The sequence below is a fragment of the Asparagus officinalis genome, chromosome 4, assembly GCF_001876935.1.
Source record: "Asparagus officinalis chromosome 4, Aspof.V1, whole genome shotgun sequence".
Taxonomy (NCBI): Eukaryota; Viridiplantae; Streptophyta; class Magnoliopsida; order Asparagales; family Asparagaceae; genus Asparagus; species Asparagus officinalis.
The window spans coordinates 130,826,367-130,844,678 of record NC_033797.1 but is presented as its reverse complement, the minus strand read 5'-3'; the positions used below and the strand labels follow the sequence as shown (position 1 = coordinate 130,844,678).

Below are 18,312 nucleotides of genomic sequence, written 5' to 3'. Positions count from 1 at the left end.
GAGAGAAACTCAATGGTATAGCTGAAGTTTATGAGGATCATTTAATTCAAGATATTGGAGGTTTTATATGCATTTTAGAACTTAAAAGCCACTGAAAATCTTGTATAAGTGGCCAAAATCTTTCATATCCTCGTACATAAAAACAAAAGAAAAAGGAAACGGAGGTTTGAGATCATAGAAAGGAAGAAACGTTGAGAACCAGAGAAGGGAAGAGGATGAAGACAAGCTTGTAAGAGGTTAGTTATTTTGTTTTGATTAGAAACATATATAGAAAATACCTTTTCTAGCCACCGGCATCACCTTCGACAATGTCCAGTAATCTCCGGTCATTTCTTAGACCGGATCTTCACCAATGGTACTCACCCTAGCCACGTTGATGGGTTATGGAGCATCAAGGAAACAGAGAGATAGAAGAAGAAAAAGGAAATTGATGTTAGACTCCTAAAAATATGCAAAATTAGTTTTGGGTCTAAAAACCTATAAAGAGATATTTCAAAATGATACTTATTCAATAAAAAGTTTTCCTTTGAGGCCTTAGTTAAATAAAGTTTAAATTAGATCTTCTATAATGAATAATAAAAATAAGTTTCAGAAAAAACCCTAGATACCAGAAACCTTAGTATTATGCCCAAAATAGTTTGCGTATGAAATCTTTTGCATTAGATATTTATGCATATTGCATGCTTATAGGTTTGATCGAGTAGTAGGATATTGGAGTACGGCTCTCCAAAGTATTGTCGGATTTCTTAAGGTGAGTACATTTCTTATCATTGGTTATTTTTTTAATATTTTGGTATAAAAATAGTTTACCATGTATAGTTGTCTTATTTTAGCAAAGATTAACTGTGGGATCATACATGTTATTTCAGTTTCACTCATAGAAAAATTGATAAAGAATTCGATATTGAAAATATGCTTTAAAGTTACTGTTCACATGACATTTGTTGAAAATTTGTATTTGACAAAAATAATTAGATTTCTCTAGAGTTCATGAAAAATATATGAAATAATCTACAAAAGTGTTAAAGCATATTATATTGCTTGTCGTACAAGTGAATATTGCAAGTGATGTTTGAAATGAAAAGAATGTGTTTTCAAATATAAAATAATCCTTAGAAATTTACTATGGAGTGAAGTGATTTATTTAAGCTTACTATACGGTATTGAATGTACCAACCAGTGTTAAAAGTACATTTTCGACACTTCTTGGCAGAAGTGAAGTGGTCTTCGGGCAACCTATGGTAGTGCTAGGTAGATTTTGTCCTTGAATTGACCTGTAGTGATTCGATGCGCATTCTCATGCTACTATGCTATGATTTGCATAGCCTTAGTGTGACAACTAAGGAAGTTTTGTGAAGTGTGATTTATAAAATTTAAAAGTATTTAGTGCTATTCGTATTGTTTCTTAAATTCGTGAATATTCTTTTATGATAGTGTTACATGCTATTCTTGGGAATTTCTCTTATTCGAAATATTATGTGTTTATCAATCGTTCTCTTTGACAATAGCTTATCTAAATGTAGTAATGATAATTTCTTTAACTTTCCGCAAATAATAAATTTTCTACTCACAGAGTGTAAATTCACCCTAATATTTGTAAACTCATCCTAATATTTTCAATCTTTTTCAAATGAGCATTAGTCAGCTTTATCTATGACATGGAGTTTGACATAAGAAGGATCTTCTAGATAATGCTTTGATGCTGAGTTTGTAGTTATATTAGACATGTTGATATGCTTATGTAATAAGAGTCTTCGACTTATTACAGTAAACTTTATTACAATGTAGCTATTGCTCTGACACTTCTATATGTAAATAAATTTCTTTGTTAAAAGTTTTAATTGTGATATGGAAGTGTATAGCAGGCTCAGCATGTGTTTTTCGCACGTGTTGCCGTTTTCATTCGCCTTAAAATAAGCTGTGCATTTTGGGGCACGATGGAATAAATCTCAAAATATGTAGTATGCGGGATAACAAATCTCTAGGATTATAACTTTTGAAATAGCACAAGGTTTGTGCAGATAAGAAAGGCGACTAATATATACCATAACATGACGGATGCAAACATTTACACTCAAAGTATGTGCTCAAAGAAATAAAAAATTATTCAGGATAAGATATTCTAATATAACTTGGAAACCGTGGACAAGAGAAAAAGTATAGTTAGGCAAAGTTTCTACAGTTGTTTTAAGGGAATAAAATCTGACACATCACGGATATAGAAATGGTGGGAATTAGTGAACATGGTATGAATTTCAAGTATCAAGTGGCAGCAACGCTATCTTAGCCAAATTATGTGCCATAACTCAAAATTTAAAAAATGAAGATTCAGTTTGGTGGCTGATAGCCAGGCATTCAAAGTTTCCTAATATTTAAGTTGGATGAATAATTTATATGGGAATAATTTACAAATTTAGAAATGTGATATTTTAGGAAGTTACCTTTTCCCTTCTACATCAACTCCATGAACTAAGAACTCATCAGCAAATGTAGCAAGGAATGCCAAACTTGTCTTATCCAGAATTACAGAACTGAACTTCTGCCATCTATCCGTGACAATGAAATAACTAGAGTTCTGCACAAAAGATCAGTCTTATACTTGAGATGCAGTAATCTAAGCAAAAAACAACCGAACAAAATTTCATTTCAAGTACCAGAACAAGTCGATAATCATAAAAGCAGTTTATTTAGCAAAAAATGTCGAAATTTCCCCTCTTTCCATATTCTCAGCAGTATAAATTTATTAGCATATTAAATTTCCCCTCTTTCCATATTCGCATGAGTATAAGAAATTTAAATTGCATATTATAAAAGAAAAAATGTACAAATATCAGCAGCCATAGTTATAAGCCATAGTTATAACAGACTAAGTTTCGAAAGGTTACACACGAAACAACAGGTAGTTTGAAGAAGGAAATGTTGTACTAACCGTAAATAATCAGCATGCAAATTTGCAAATATATCCGAAATTAGTAATTAAACAGAAAATCTTGGCCTGATCGAGGGCAGTCGTGTAATCACTGCCCGAGAAGATTAAGGACCCGCCTATCGCCCTGGCGCAGATGACTCCCCCCAACAAAAAAACCCCCCCAAAGCAGCCGGTCTTCGTACTCGGGCGAGAGTGTAGAGCTTCAGCTCAGATGAAGAAGATTGCCCAAAAATAAAACTACAAAAAATATAGTTGCAAAAATTTCGTAACTAGAGAGAGGAGAGAATGCAGAAGAGAGAATGAACTTCTGTGTTTGTTCTGTGTTTTTCGAACTGGGAAGAGGATGTATATATATAGGGTTGAGAGAGAGCTATTGAGATTCCCTGCATGTTCACCCACGTGCTGTTGTCGGCCACGCTCGCTAGCTTTCGGCTGCATGTTCCGCTGTCGAAAACGCTGTCTGCTTTCGGTTGCACATTCTCCCACGATCCGTTGTCAACCACGCTCATCTACTTTCGACGCATGTTCTCCGAGAGCAAAAAATAAAATAAAACAAAAGCGGCGTGGTGCAACGTGGCGAGCGGGCTGGAGCGGCGGTAACCAAAGCGCAAACAAACAAAGCCAAAAACACCTATCTAGGGGACATCAAGCATTAGTGAGAGAAGTACGTACCATTTTAAACCACCAAAATTTTTCTACCACTTCTAATGTGAGACTATGTTTAGAAAGCTAATTGCCTTTTAATCAAGTTTAGCTAACAGGAAAAAGGTGCAAATAGACCTCGAATGTTAGCTGATCATCTATGCTTTTGGTGGTTGGTCTTATGTTAGTATTAACATATGATCGGTGCCATGGAGTAAATACAAAGGAAGAATGAGAACTGCTAAATTCTCTTTTTTGAATGGGAATCGTGAACGGCACTGAAAAAGCTTTCTATCTAGGTTTTCTATTCCCCGTCTCTGTTTAACTTATGTGGTTATTTGATTCTAAAAGCTCTTCCTCTTAACCAACCAAAATGTAAAGTGAATGCTTATTTTACAGATAGTCGTGATCTCATAAGTTTCGAGTTTCAAACTGATTGGTAGAAACCAACAGTATTTGTTACTGTTTCCATGTAATTCAAATTAATTCCTCCAACAGAATACAACTTCACATCTACACTTAACATAGTCCAGACTTTACTTTATATCCTGTTAGCGACCCAATTCACATTAGACATATTCTATTGTTTATATATCAAAACAAAGAAATTAAAAAAACAAAATAGACACAAAACAAACTATGTAACATAAGTAGTGTGGTAGATATTAAACTCATTTACCTTCTTCCTGCAACTAAGATCCAAAACGAGCCTATTCTTCCCAATCAACTGAACAAGCCGTTTAAGTCGTTCAAGGTCCATATGTCCACCATCAAAAACATACTGCAGTAGCAATTAAAAGAGTTTATTTAAAACTTCTGTGAAAATATCTACTTAATAGGCTTTCCACAAAGAACATAAGAGCTCTTCAAATGAAAAGAGACATTATATAAAGAGGATGAATAAAATTTAATTTCAATCGAACAAGTCCCCTGACAAATAATATCTATAAAGTATTTTCTGGAATCTGCTGAGAAACTAGATTTAGACAACTTGATATGAATAAGATTAGCTCCTCAATATAAGAATCCAAACCTCAGCAGAATGTGCTTTTCTATGTGGCTCTTTGTGTAGTATGTGACTCAAACTGATATGGTTAGAAGATGATACCACTATCCTGAAGACTGATATAAGACACGAAGCTGAAGAGGTAGTAGCATAAAAGCAAGAAGACAAGAAACAAAGAAGAATAATTTCCAATTAATCTTGTCCAAAGAATATCCTACCGATGTTACAATCACATGACTGGCTCCTTCCTCAATATAGCTCTGAGCGTTGTCGACATTGATGCCACCACCAACTTGCATCCCCCCTAAAATTTGAAGTAGGGAAATATTAATATATAAATGAGGGTATATTCATATATAAATTGTCAGTTAACTTGAATGAGGAGTTTTTACTTTAAAAAGATGCTTCTAAATACATCGTGGCTGTTATGTCATACGAATCCTGAAAGAATCATGTTATCTAAAATTCGCCTACAGTATCCACACTAAGCAGAAATTGTATAAATTTTTTATTGGTAATTTATCTATTTATTAATTGCTCCAGAGATTAACTCCAGTAGACAATATCACTGATAATTGTTAAAACTAATAACATGACTAAGGAAACCATTTAACAAAACGAAGGTAATCCAGCTCTTATCTTTTCCTTCAGTTTTGTTCACATCTCTAGTAAATTGCATTAGATAATTAGACCCCCCCCTTCCCCCAAAAAAGCCTCTGTTAATTTCTTTTAATCTGGATACGTGACTCAGACTGTCTTGAAGTACAACTAGGGCCAGTGGAAAACCTTAAATAGTGAATGGGAGGGGTCATCGTGGCATATATAATATGCACATTAGTTTACATGAACGTTCGCCTGATCCCTACTACTCTCACACTAGTCCACCTACACATTTCTTTTTGGGATAATGTTGTTTGGGCTCCTATGTTTTTTTTTTTGGAAACCTCTCCCCATCCATCCCCTAAAATCCACCTTTTCCCTATTACTTTTGGACTATTTAGAATCAATTGTTCACCACTTTTAACAGTTTGACAGGACTTTGCAGTCAGAAATTTATGCAGTTAATTTTATCCTGACACTTGTAAGGCAGATTGGAATATTTTCCAATCCTCTGGACTATAGTCACATCCAACATAGTTTATGATACAAGTTAAATAGCCATTCCTAATAGATTTATACATTTCAATAGTAATCTATGATGCACGGATACAGATACGGGACACGGATACGGCACGGACACGGATACATCAAAATCCAAAAAAATAGGATACGGGGATATGGCAAGGAATTTTTTTTTAAAAATTATTATTATATATAGAAATTTTCATAAAATTCAACTAACAATCTAAAATATGAATCTATCACAAAATAACAAGTTTGTAAACAAAAAGTACTTCAAGATGAGGTGGAAGCTAGTCCAATGACTTCTTCATTGCCTTCATCATTAACAAACAATACGGCCTCCATGGGTTTTTTTCTTTTTTTCTTTCATTTGAGTCAGATGAGGATTGAATCGAACGGGAGATTTGAGAAATAGTGATGAGTTTTTTAATCGAATGGTTCGGGTTGGATTTTAACAACTAAACCCACAACCCGAATGAATCGGCCTTCGACGAATCCGAGCCGTGTCCGAGCTCCTTTGATCGTGTCTGAACCTAATTTGACTGTTGACTGTTGACTGTGTCGGACACGGATTGAGCGTGTCTGACACGTGTCATGCACGTGCGTGACGAATCCGTGTCCGATTCGAGTCGAACACGGATTCGTGGCCTCCGAGGGCGAATCTGTGCTTCAGAGATAGTAATCTAACAACCAGGCAGTGCAATTTTTCCTTTAATTTTTATATATAATATCATGCAAGTGTGATCTACTTTGTCAACTATCGAACGATTTTGGTAACTAATGTTTTAAACTTACCTCCATTTCTAATACACACTAATATAATGCATTTTTGACTTTGCAGAGTAGTAGTTGCTTCAAATTAAATGTTATTCTCTTTTGTAGAATGCAAGTGATACTCTGTCAAATATCAAAGGATTTTGGTAACTCGTGTTTAAGTTTACCTCTAATAAATGACAATAATATATATTTTTGACTTTGTAAACCAGTAGTTATGCTAAATCATACGCTAGTATCTTTTGTAGAATGCCAGTAAGCATTTGTTAGGCATGTGCATGGATCTAGATTAGTCTGGATAAAGCTAAATAAATAACCAGTAAATAAATAAATAAATAAATAAATAAAACAAATAAATAAAAATAAAAATCTGAGCACAAATAGACAAATCAGAAGGCACACTAACCAAACCAAAACATAAGCTACAAACTCGGTTAAGTAGAAGCTATATTGTAGATTCACTTAAGAATTTGATATGTGAGGCATTTCATGTATTTATTCATATTAAGAATCTTCATCTACTGTGTGATAACAAACACTTGAAGTGTAGTAATTGGGCTCAGTATCCCTGCACTTGCTATTCATGAATTGTCTTGATATTGTGGACTAGTAAGCGCCAGCTAAAGGATGTTTGGTTTGTCCGTAAGATCATGAGTGTAACTAATATCATTTATTAACATATATCCCTCAATTTTTTAATTATACAAGTTCTCGCTTACCCAATTTGGATCAAGTAAGGTGTTCTAATAGTCAGATATGGTTCATATTTGTGAACCTTTAGCTATTAGCTAGGGAATCATATGCTTGACATGGTGGACTGGGTTAGGCTTACCCGGGCTCCAAGAACAACCTGAAGACTGAAACTGCAGAAGGATTTGTCTGCTCAATACAGAAATGAGTCAGCTAATTATGGACACGTCTATGTAAGCATCTGATTCAATATAAACTTAACTTTCCTTTTTATTTATTTATTTTTGGTTATTTAGTTGATCACTTGAAGTGAACCGGCACTAACTTGTATCATTGTGTACACACTATGGATGCCGAACAAATACGAAGATGCTTGGTATTCTTTACTTAGCCAAGTAAAAAGGTTAGCATCTGCATAAATATGTGCATGAGTATGGGTGTCTTACCCAGATAAGGAAGTCACAGGCTTAAAGTATATCAAATACCTAAGCACTATCATAAAACAAACTTCACTCCAACTTAATAAATTAGGTTACAAGAATCAAATAAAGGATTTGAAAAAACACTGGACAATAGGAAGAATTTTTTTTTGACAGTTGAGCAAATTTACCTGGATGGGCATGCAAGGCTTCAATAGCTGCACATTTGCTTGCAGCATCAGCACCAAGCATTATCACATGACCCCCAGCAAGTTCATCCTTCTTGTACAAAGTTGCATATTCAGCTGGAGATTTATCTGATTCAAAATTGGTTATTAGAGTGCCTTTACCCGAATCTTGAAGTGTGGATCCAACTATTTGCTTGACTTTTCCCTAAAGTCCAAGCTTAACTTTATAAGAAACAAACATTTCTGAAAATCAAATAAGCATCAGATCACATAGCTACCTCATGTATATCAATACAAGGCCGAAATCGCACCCCGCATTCGACCACAAGATGAACTGATCCTGCAATCAAAAACCCAAAGCTCAAATTTTTTGTAAATGCCTATTATATCCCCACACACAAAAATAAAAAAAAAGTTTTCTCGAGTCGACTTACGGGAAGAAGAGCAGGAGCTCGAAGGGCACACTGGAAGTGCCCATTGATTCTTCTTGTGCTTTATCTGATGAAAGGAAGCAGGAGATATTTTGGAGGCGGATCTGAGTGTTAAAGTCATCATCTCCGGCTGTTAAAGTCAACCTTACGGCGCCCACCGGCTACAGCTACAGTGCCCATCGCCTATTGCTACAGTAGCTACCTACCATTCAGCTTATATTGTGTAATCTTGTGCATATATAGCTTGTAATATACCTAAATGAGTGGGTTTGGTTATTAAATGGGCGGGCCATAAATGGGTGGGCATGTTTTGCACATTTACCCATTTATGGCCCATTTAAAATTTTCTAAATGGGCGGGTTTTTACCCGCACATTTAATAAACGGGCCACCCATTTGCCCATTTAACTATAGTAGCTATGTATATAATACTTTTGAGGTGTTTTTTGTAAATTTTTAGAGGGCTTTTGCAAACTATTAGGGGCTTTTCGTAAAATTTTGGGGCCTTTTGCAAACTTTTTGGGGGGTTTTTACAACCTTTGGAGGATTTTTTGTGCAAAACTTCTAGGAGTTTTTTTCCCAAATAGAATCCTTCGAGAATTAGAAACTAAAAATAGAATTCTTATTCGACAAATGAGACAGAAGAATTCTATTGGCAAATATACAGATGATGTAATACATAATATATTAGGCTCTGTGTAACATATATATGCAGTAAGGAACAAAAATGTAGAGTTTAATACAAACTTCAAGAACTAAAACCAGCAATCGCTACTCATGACCTAGTGCTAGGTTTGTGATAAAACACTAATAAATACAACAATATATCACATGAGAACATGATACAAATCACATTGACACAAACTTTGCATTACCGTTGCTTGGTTTAAGTTCATAAACAGCTTCAACTAACTTTGCTTCCCAATACAAAAAATGTTATCATAGTACTAATAGATTGTGATACATTTGCAAGTCATATGTCTAAAAAAAAAGTTAAAACAAGTAGTATAATCAGTATTAATAAATTGCCTAGTCTCATTTCAGTTTATCTAGCCATGCACCAGGACTCAACCATCTAACTGTATAGTGTATTAATTTGTGAGCAAGTCTAGAATCAGCCACATCTAATGTTCCGCTAAGGATTACCAGTTTTTCTTTTATAGCATTTCCAAGTCTGGAATCAGCCTCGGCTAATGTTTCGCCTTCACAATGAGTTCGCAAGAACTTGCAAAGACCCTTGCACATTGCTGCTCTAAGCGCTATAAAAACCGAAACAAATATGATGTCCAATCTTTCATTTGTACTGTAATTTGATAAGGGTGGAGTTCAGACTAATGATGAGCTCTGATCACAGAACTAGAAAGGCCTTAGATTTCCATCTTAAACTATTCAAATCTAATTTCAACAAAAGAGTATATTAGCTCACATGTTAATACAAATGAAATTGAAGTATTAATCCTGAAAATTTTAACTTTCGCATTTATATACAGCCAAACTGCTGTAGTTAACCACAAAGTCAAGCTTTCTCCACAGCTGTATCATCACAAGCAAGACAATTCATAAAAATCAAACTGCAGTCCCATCACAAGACTAATCGACATGCTCACAATTTATTTAAGAACATTCATCATTAAGTTTTTGATACCTGACGATTAATTTTTGCACAGGTTTAAATTATCCATGTCAATGCCTCTACTGAATCATAGGGCAAATGAAGCGATCAGATTTCAAGAAATCAAATAAAACAACCACCATACCAAACTAATCAAAAAATAGTGATAATAAATGAATAGTGATTTAAGTAACTCTAAGGAAAACCCTCGCTGGCAACTGACTTCATGTTTCAAACTCCTTATAACTTTAAGTACTAGTTTTAGAACTTGCATAATGTTCAAGCTTATGTTCATAAGTTCAGTTAATTTGTAATTTAGTTGATTACACACTTATTCTAGAGGGACAAATAAGTTTGTCTAAATCAGGATTAATACAAAGAATGACAAAAATAAAATGTTTATCCCAAATCTTTTAGCTAGCTACATAATCCATATCCATCACGCTCAATGAGGAGTCAATCTATTTTGTTAAATTGGAAAACCTAATAAAAGTTGCTACTTGCTACTGGTCTGTTTGGTTATGTACTTAAATGAGTCTATCTACGAATATCTCTGTGGTCTCTACTTTACGTACTAAATGCAAATGATCATACACTTGGAGAAAGAGAAGTTTTCAAAGATGTGAAAATTTTAAAGAGAAGTGTGCCTCCATCAAGTTATTATTTTTTCCCCTAGCTTTCCCATCCCTATCACTGTTTTGATCAAAATTCTACCAAACTTATCCATAATTCCAGTTCTAAAAAATCAATCCTTCAGGGCTTCACATCTCTGAGTTCAATACTCCAATGTAATCAACCATCATTTGTAGTTGACGCATAATTTATTTTTCAGTTGTTTCCAATTGCTTGTTCACGAAACAATTTTATTTCACAAAACTCCAACTCCACTCCCTCAATGAGGAAAATTATGTTCTTCATCCTCCCACACAACCGATGCTATTTTGTAAATATCAAAAATAATGTACATAATTAATTTTCAGGTCTCTTCAGAAAAATTGTGCTAAAAATAAAAACTTAATAAAATTCCGCACGATTATAAGAGGACATAAATCAAATTTCATAATTCAGTTAACATCCCACTCAAATATCCAGAGTCTAAGTTAAAAAAAGTGCGCTCCTCAACTTAAAATCACAATAACAAGAAATTTAACCCAAATCAAAGATCAAAACACTGCATTGTCACGCTAAAACTAGCAACTACGCATTGTAAATTTAAAAAAAAAACTCCAAAGCATTTACAATCTGACGATTTCAACAAAGATGCAAAGAAATAACAAACGATTACAACGATTCAAGTAAAAAAATTAAATAAAATCAATTAGAATTACCACACAAATCTGGTGCTCAGGAAAACAAAGGCATTAGGGCTAGATTTTTAGGGTTTCAAAGCCTGCACAACAGGAACAGGGATTCAATCTTTAAGTAATGAGGTTGATTTAGGGTTCAGATTATGTTGAAGAGAGAAATATGAAGAAAATACCTTCTGAGTTGGAAAGAACTTCTGCTGCTCAGGGCTTCGGCCTCCTCGTGCTAGCCGATAGATCTTCAGGGGCTAGGGCTTCGACGGAGGACCGGATCTAGGGCTTCGGCGGAGGACCGGATCTAGGGTTTCGGCGGAGGAGAGTAGGGATGAGCCTGAGGAGCTTGGAAAGAAACGGGAGGATTTTGGGAATTTTGCCGGAATCGAGTGATCTGCGACCGCTTCTTCTTCTTGTTAGGGATTTTGCCGGAATCCAGAGCGATGAAATCGGAGAAAAAGGGCTGAGCCTTCGCGCTTTTGGGAATACGGGCGGACAAATGGGTGAATAGTGACCGCCCGTTTTAGTATCCATTTAGCATTTAGGCTGCGTTTGGGAACTTGGATTTGGACCCTGGATTTAAAATTCAGGGTATTTTAAATCTAAATCTCTTGTTTGGCCCTCAAATTAGGCTAAGATTTTAAATCAAATGATTTTAAAGAGTAGATTTTGAAAGCTCAAATACACGTATTTGAAATCCCACCCTCACCCTTGGTATTTACCAAATCCCGACGGGATTAAATCCCGATCCCAACTCCTCTCTCACATTTCTCAGTCACGATCCCGATCCCGACTCCTCTATCTCCCCTCTCTTCCATTCTCCTCTCTCGTCGAAACCCTAGATCTGATCTAGGGTTTAGGTCTCCCCCTTTCCCCTCTCTCTCCCTGTTCCATCGAATCCCTAGCTCCACCTCCTCCTCCCCCGACGCCACCGCGCAGGTCCGCCTCCGGGAGGCGGAGGAGAGGCTGCGCGAGGCGATCCAGGAGCTCCAGCGCCACCACTCCCGGCGAGGCTCCGGCGAACACCCCGCCTGCGACCACGCCGACGAGTCCTGCATTGCCCACGCCATTGGAAACCTATGCCAGAGCTTCCTACTATCCTATGGAGTTAGGGTTGGGGTCGGGATCCTCCTCTGAGCATTCAAGCTCGCCAAGCGACGATCGTACTGTCGATCCTTGATCTCAAAGTATGGATTTCTTTCCTCCCGTCGTTGATTTTTGTGTGGAATTTGATGCCTCTGAAGATCGATTTCTTTCTTTCTTTCTGTCATTTATTATCTTATCATTGTATTTGAAAGGCACATGCAAATGCTGCTGTTATAACTCAAGTGAAATTTAAAAATTAAGTATAGATTTGTTTATTTAAGGGGGATTTTTTGAACTTTTGATGTGATTTTTTAGTTATGGAGGAAGATTGCAACAGAGACTGCTCTAGAGGTGCAGATTCTTTTGGAAAAGTGGCAGCTTTTGCTCTTAGGGCTTATTTTTTAGTTATTATTTTTTTATATGATCTTGTGACGAAGATTGGGCTGTTAAGAGTATTCTGTAATAGAGGAGGAACATTTTTGTCAATTTATATTTTTGGATTTATTGTGTATATCACCATATATTTGGGAATTTTTTGAGCAGTATTGTTTCCGTGAATAAGTGATAAAAAAAATATAAACTATAGTATCGAAAAGGAAAGGAAATTAATGTCGAGGCTGATAAAATTTCTTGTACAGAAAGGGAAGAAAGAAAGAGTTAAATAACTCAGACTGATATTGCATAGAATTTACCGATTGGAAATAATAAATCTTAAAAAAGTAGCAGGCTCACTTTGATGACCATGGTATGGACTAACTTGGAGAAGTATGCTATGTTTGTTGTTTCCATCTCCAGTATATTCATGGGTTGGCAGCTCGAGGAGTTCACTATTTACATCGACCTGGACCTGTTCTCCAAGATCTTGGGTTCATGATCCTTCCGGTTAGTATATTATTATGTAGTTTATCTGTCACATACGGTCGCAATAAGTCTTGAAAAAGCTATCCTTGTGTTCAATTAGAACAAAAATGTCCTTTTACTAAGAATTTATGAGTTACTATCTTATTATCTTTTGTCACTCAATTACATTACTTTCTCATTATATTATTACTATAGCAGCAAAGTTTCATAAGGTTCTGCTGGTCTTGTCCTATTTTTTTTTATCTGTACCACCTTCCACATGCTAGTTTAGCTGTGCTACAATTTTGCAACCTTCTCCCCTCTTAATGGGTTGCCTTGTTACTTATTCATTGTATTTGAGTTGGCTTCTATATATCTAATGGAACTTAGTTGCATTTTAGTATTAAAAAAACTAAAAAGCCCTGTCATTTATCGTGATAAGATTATCTATAATTTCATTAGTTGAGTTTCGTATCTTGCAGATGAATGTCCTCTTTTGTTGTTTATTCGATCACTCTGTTAATATCTTCTTTTCTTTCTCCCATGTTTTCTCTGAAGGGCTGAGATTGTTTTCATTCAGTTTTCCAAATGTTTATGACATGATGTTCCGTCAATTTCTTCTGCAGTGGACATTTCACCCTTTCATTTTCCACAGTAAACGCTTCTATACAGTTCTAATATGGCGGAGGATGCTGGCTTTTTTAGTTGTAAGTTCCATAACTGATACTGGATAACCCGTGTTTGATGGTTGACAATGCTTTAGTCTGACAAAGAAGTTTTTCATGCAGGCCTCACAAATGTTACGGATTGTTACATTCTATTCTACTCAACTTCCTGGGCCTAACTATCACTGTCGTGAGGTACATCTCTATGCCAATTTTATTGATGAGCTTTCAATAGCAATTGACCAGTACTATCTATAACTTCACTTAGTAATTTATAGTTTCATTCAAATGAACCTCACTTAGTAATTTATAAGTGTAACTGAGAGCATTGAGCTTCCATGCAGGGTTCCGAACTTACCACATTGCCCCCTCCTGATAGCGTGTGGGAATTGCTTCTAATTAACTGTAAGTAATCTTCATTTGAGGTGATTCTGTTTGCAGTTCTTCTGGAATTCATTTCTTTAGAGAGTCTCATTATCATATAACTTGAATGTTATAGATGTTCATTTGGTTTATTCTTGTTTGCAGTTCCTCAAGGAGTCATTTATGGTTGTGGTGATCTGATATTTTCATCCCACATGATATTCACTCTGGTGTTTGTGCGTGTATACCATATATGGTTGTGGTGATCTGATATTTTCATCCCACATGATATTCACTCTGGTGTTTGTGCGTGTATACCATAAATATGGCTCTAAGAGGGAAAGGGCTTAGAATGCTTGGAATCTTAGTTCTAAAAATCTTCTTTGATCTGCTCTTTAGTCTTACCTGGCTGTGTGCAGGTGTATCAAGGCTCTTGCTTGGTTGATGGCCATTCTTCAAAGTCTGCTTATAATCGCTTCTCGCAAGCATTACTCAGTTGATGTTGTTGTTGCATGGTAGGATAAACTTTCAACATTCAGTTATTATTTTCTGATGATGGAATTTTTGCTTATAATCGCTTCTCGCAACATTATATTCAAAAGCATACCACAACTATATTCAAAAGCATACCAAATTCAACTGTGTTTCATTGGATATCTATGTGGTTGGTTTAATATATTAGCATTAAGGACATTTGTCTTTATAATTAATTGAGCGTTGTTTCCTCCTGAGTGTTGAACTATGTCACTTACAAGATTTGTTTATGATTTATATCTTGGTTTGTTCTGACATGTTTATACTTATTCGCTTGTGATGCAGATAATGCTGGGTTTATTGTGAACCCAAAGGGGGAAGTGAAAGGTATATTACATTCATTTCCCATGGATTATCCTTTTTTAACCATCTCAGCATCAGACTCTATTTTGTACATGCATTGTTGTTTGTAGTGAAAACTGTAATGCATAAATTTATTTTTACTTCTTCATCTAATATATATCAATCGATGTTTTCTGCTTCTTTAGGATCTGCAATTACTGGACTAATTGGAAAGGAGTGTGCTGGTTTGTGGTCTAGGATTACTAGTGCAGCCAATGCCATTGTGTAATATCCAGATTTTTCTTCAGGTGTCAGTGAGGAGGGGTAGTTTCATGTTATTTGTTTTTGAAAAGAAAAGTGAGTTTTTTAAATATGGATCCATATTTGTATTTGATGTTTTTGTTTTCCCGTGATGTACATATATTGGAATTAATATTCTGGGCAAGCTGATGGTAACATTGTTTTCCTTTTGTTATGAAATTAAATGGTGATGGTTTGAAGATAATAATGATTCATATATTGATATCATTGTTGAAAATTTATTAATAAATAAGGTATTGGAAAATTTGAAGATATTTTGTCAAACTTCTCAGAGACTTTGTGAAATTTATCCTAACTTTTACCTCAACATAAACCTTAATGTCCGCATAAAAGATTGAGGAGTTAAGAGAAAGCATAAATTTTCTTAAAACACAAATTCCGAAATCCAAGTTCATGTATAATAAAGTGTATCCAAACACTATATTTCAAATCTTTGATTTTTCAAATCCTTGCATTTTGTAAAGATACGCAAACAAAAGATTCTATCAAATCATTGATTTCAAATCCTAGATTTAAAATCGGTTGATTTTAAATCAACATTCCAAATCTAAATCTTAGTTCCCAAACACAGCCTTAGTGTATTTGAAGATGATCCCGCGCGATTAGACCTATTTAACTAAATTAGTGAATTTTGGACTAAAATGGTGGATTTTGGATGGGTCAGACGAGTAAATGAGCATAGCAAAAATTATCTTCCCTAAGGGGCTGTTTGTTTCACCAATAAAATAGGATTAGAAATCCTTTTTTTTATGGATTCCTACTTATTCCATAAAAAATTTATAGATAAGTTTGTAGTTTTATGGAATCCTATTTTTTAGCATTCTATGTTTGTTTCACCCAATGGAAAAATAGAATCTCACTTTTATAGAAACCTTCCAATTCCTAATATCTTGTTTGGTTCCGAAATGCTTTTTTTGTGATCAACACTGTAGCAATGGCTAGTTCAATATTCAAATCAAATACACCGTAGCAACGGCTATTTCCAACATTTGACTCAATATTCAAACACGAAACACTGTAGCAAGGGCTAGTTCCAAGAAATTTGAGGCTATAAATTTAACATGAGGCCTCAACTTTGCCAATACATTCTCCATTCTCACCAAAAATTATCATTGTTTGCAAGTTGCCTCCCAGACATCAATATGATATTAGAAAAATGCTCCCAAAATTATAAAGTTTATTACGACTGCAATCTCCGAACACTGATAAAAGTGTGCAAGAATGGTAAAAATAAGGGAAGGTGTTATTAGGGGTGCGCAAAATTTCCAAATAAAGAATGTAATTTTTTCGAATGGGCTGATGAAAGAGGAGAAATAAGCAACCTTGGAAGCTGTAGGCGTATAAAACTGCTTATAGGTCCCTTAACATAGCTCGGCACGGTGATTCGACAAACCAACGAACCATCGGACGATATATCCAAGCATGATTGTTAGACCACAAAACCGAAGCCAAGTGACACGCGACGAAGCGGATTAACGAGACGACGAGGTTAACGAACCGCATGCAAACAACGGAATACATCTAATCACATGCCCAATCAAGCTAACGGGTCGATGAAACAACGAGTCATCCAACCGTAAAGTCCACCACATCAAACAAGATTAGGAGCGGACTCGAACTCGAACACCAAAGCAGATTTACTGCCAAATCAGGATCCGGACTGCCAAATCAGAGTCCAGATCAACAATGAAGTTCGGATAAACCGCGAAACCGGAAAACGGGCACAAAACCAAACACCGGGAGGGCTCGACCAAAACCGAGCCACCACTAGGTGGCTCGGCCAAGGCCGNNNGGGGGGGGGGGGGAGCCACCAAGGTGGCTCGGTGGCCGAGCCACCCAGGTCTGGGCCCAGATCTGAGCCCAGATTTGGATTGAAATGCCTATAAATAGAGAAGGAGGGCTTATTTTGAAGAGGTTGTATTTTTTTGAGGCGAAATTCTGCTGGATCAAGAGCTAAACCTCGGAGTTTTGGAGCTATGGAGACTCGGATTTTTCAGATCTGGCTCTTGGCGATCATCCACGTCAAACAAGGTAGGAGTTCGAGAGAGATCAGATCTGAGATTCACACGGTTATCCTCCGATCAAAACTTGGTTTTTGATCCCGAGAAGAGTATCGATTTTGCTTGGTCGATTTCGATTACTTAGGGCTATTATTTCCTTGGTGAAATAATCCCCTCGGCTGTTATCTCCTTCGCGAAATAACACCCGTCATACCGTGTAGATCCGATCGGATCAAGATCGTGCGGTGGTCCACGGATTAACCCTGGCGCAGGCAAAGAACCCACACAAGCAAGAGACCGTAAAACAGGATCTTGCGATTTGTTCTAGAAAAGGAAAGTTGTAATCTTTTAAGATTTTTTGATTTTGTTATAACCGGATCTTATAAAAAGACCGGATCTTTTGTAACCGATAAACTGTTGCTCAAGAAAACAATGACATCAATGAAAGCAATTTTTCCCACGAACAGAAGCCAATATGTCAAAGAAAATATGTACGGAGATAAATATATTTTGTAATCGAAGAGGATGGAGAAAGAACTGAGACTTGTTCAAAATCAACTATTAGCTTGGCAAATATCAGCAGTTTTATTAACAAATTTCTGTGTTATTTTAATTATTATAAATTGTATGTCATGTACTTGTAATTGCAAAAACTATTGATGTTTTAATGAAAACTATTATTGGAGGTGAGTATGAAATGTAGTTGATATTGTATGGATCGGGAATAGATTAACTTGTCAAAATTGAATGCCCCACCTATAACTTACAGGTTTATTACAGATTACATTCTAAGGACGGATTGCCTCGCCTAGACATTGTCAATTCAATGTAAGCTGCAATCTCATTAACTTTTGCCTCATCTGAATATAATAAACACTGTAAGCTAGATTACATTCTCAGTAAACGCTAATCATCATCATTGCCTAATATCATCTGTAAGTTACCTCAAAACAAGCCAAAAACAAACTCGTGCTCAACAATTGTACTCAACAAACCCAAGTAAAGCTCCTGCAAATGCATAAAATTCCTGCAATATAGCTAAAAAACAAAAAGGTAGGGAGCTACACAAGCTTAAAATACTCGACAACAACAAAAAGGCAGGGAGCTACAC

General features: G+C 35.9%; 2 protein-coding genes across 6 annotated transcripts in view; one reads left to right on the top strand and one right to left on the bottom strand.

Annotated features, from left to right (window-relative positions):
* LOC109838776 (1-(5-phosphoribosyl)-5-[(5-phosphoribosylamino)methylideneamino] imidazole-4-carboxamide isomerase, chloroplastic-like) overlaps nucleotides 1-11,617 on the bottom strand; it is a 14,691-nt gene extending 3,074 nt beyond the window's left edge. Inside the window, exons 1-8 of one of the 5 annotated variants that reach the window (XM_020407200.1) lie at nucleotides 11,293-11,617; nucleotides 11,141-11,202; nucleotides 8,205-8,403; nucleotides 8,049-8,110; nucleotides 7,774-7,975; nucleotides 4,796-4,881; nucleotides 4,251-4,352; nucleotides 2,442-2,575 (exon numbers count right to left, since the gene is read on the bottom strand). In XM_020407200.1, coding sequence (XP_020262789.1) covers nucleotides 2,442-2,575; nucleotides 4,251-4,352; nucleotides 4,796-4,881; nucleotides 7,774-7,975; nucleotides 8,049-8,110; nucleotides 8,205-8,325 — 707 coding nt within the window. In that variant the 5' untranslated portion in view covers nucleotides 8,326-8,403; nucleotides 11,141-11,202; nucleotides 11,293-11,617. The remainder of the gene's footprint in view (nucleotides 1-2,441; nucleotides 2,576-4,250; nucleotides 4,353-4,795; nucleotides 4,882-7,773; nucleotides 7,976-8,048; nucleotides 8,111-8,204; nucleotides 8,404-11,140; nucleotides 11,203-11,292) is intronic. The other 4 variants (XM_020407202.1, XM_020407201.1, XM_020407203.1 and 1 more) reach the window with 4 other exon arrangements.
* On the top strand, nucleotides 8,834-14,583 carry LOC109839305 (phosphatidylinositol:ceramide inositolphosphotransferase-like). The gene is made up of 8 exons (XM_020407735.1): nucleotides 8,834-8,872; nucleotides 12,512-12,596; nucleotides 12,987-13,082; nucleotides 13,595-13,743; nucleotides 13,825-13,896; nucleotides 14,046-14,106; nucleotides 14,230-14,306; nucleotides 14,464-14,583. Exons 1-8 carry the CDS (start codon nucleotides 8,834-8,836, stop codon nucleotides 14,581-14,583), a joined length of 699 nt encoding a protein of 232 aa, XP_020263324.1.

Excerpts from the sequence above, each read along its gene's own strand:
- LOC109839305 (XM_020407735.1), top strand. The coding sequence starts at position 8,834 with ATGAGACAGAAGAATTCTATTGGCAAATATACAGATGAT. Across the intron at positions 8,873-12,511 it reads TTGGCAAATATACAGATGAT|TTATGGAGGAAGATTGCAAC; the intron begins GTAATACATAAT and ends GTGATTTTTTAG. Across the intron at positions 13,083-13,594 it reads GTTCATGATCCTTCCGGTTA|GGCTGAGATTGTTTTCATTC; the intron begins GTATATTATTAT and ends TTTTCTCTGAAG.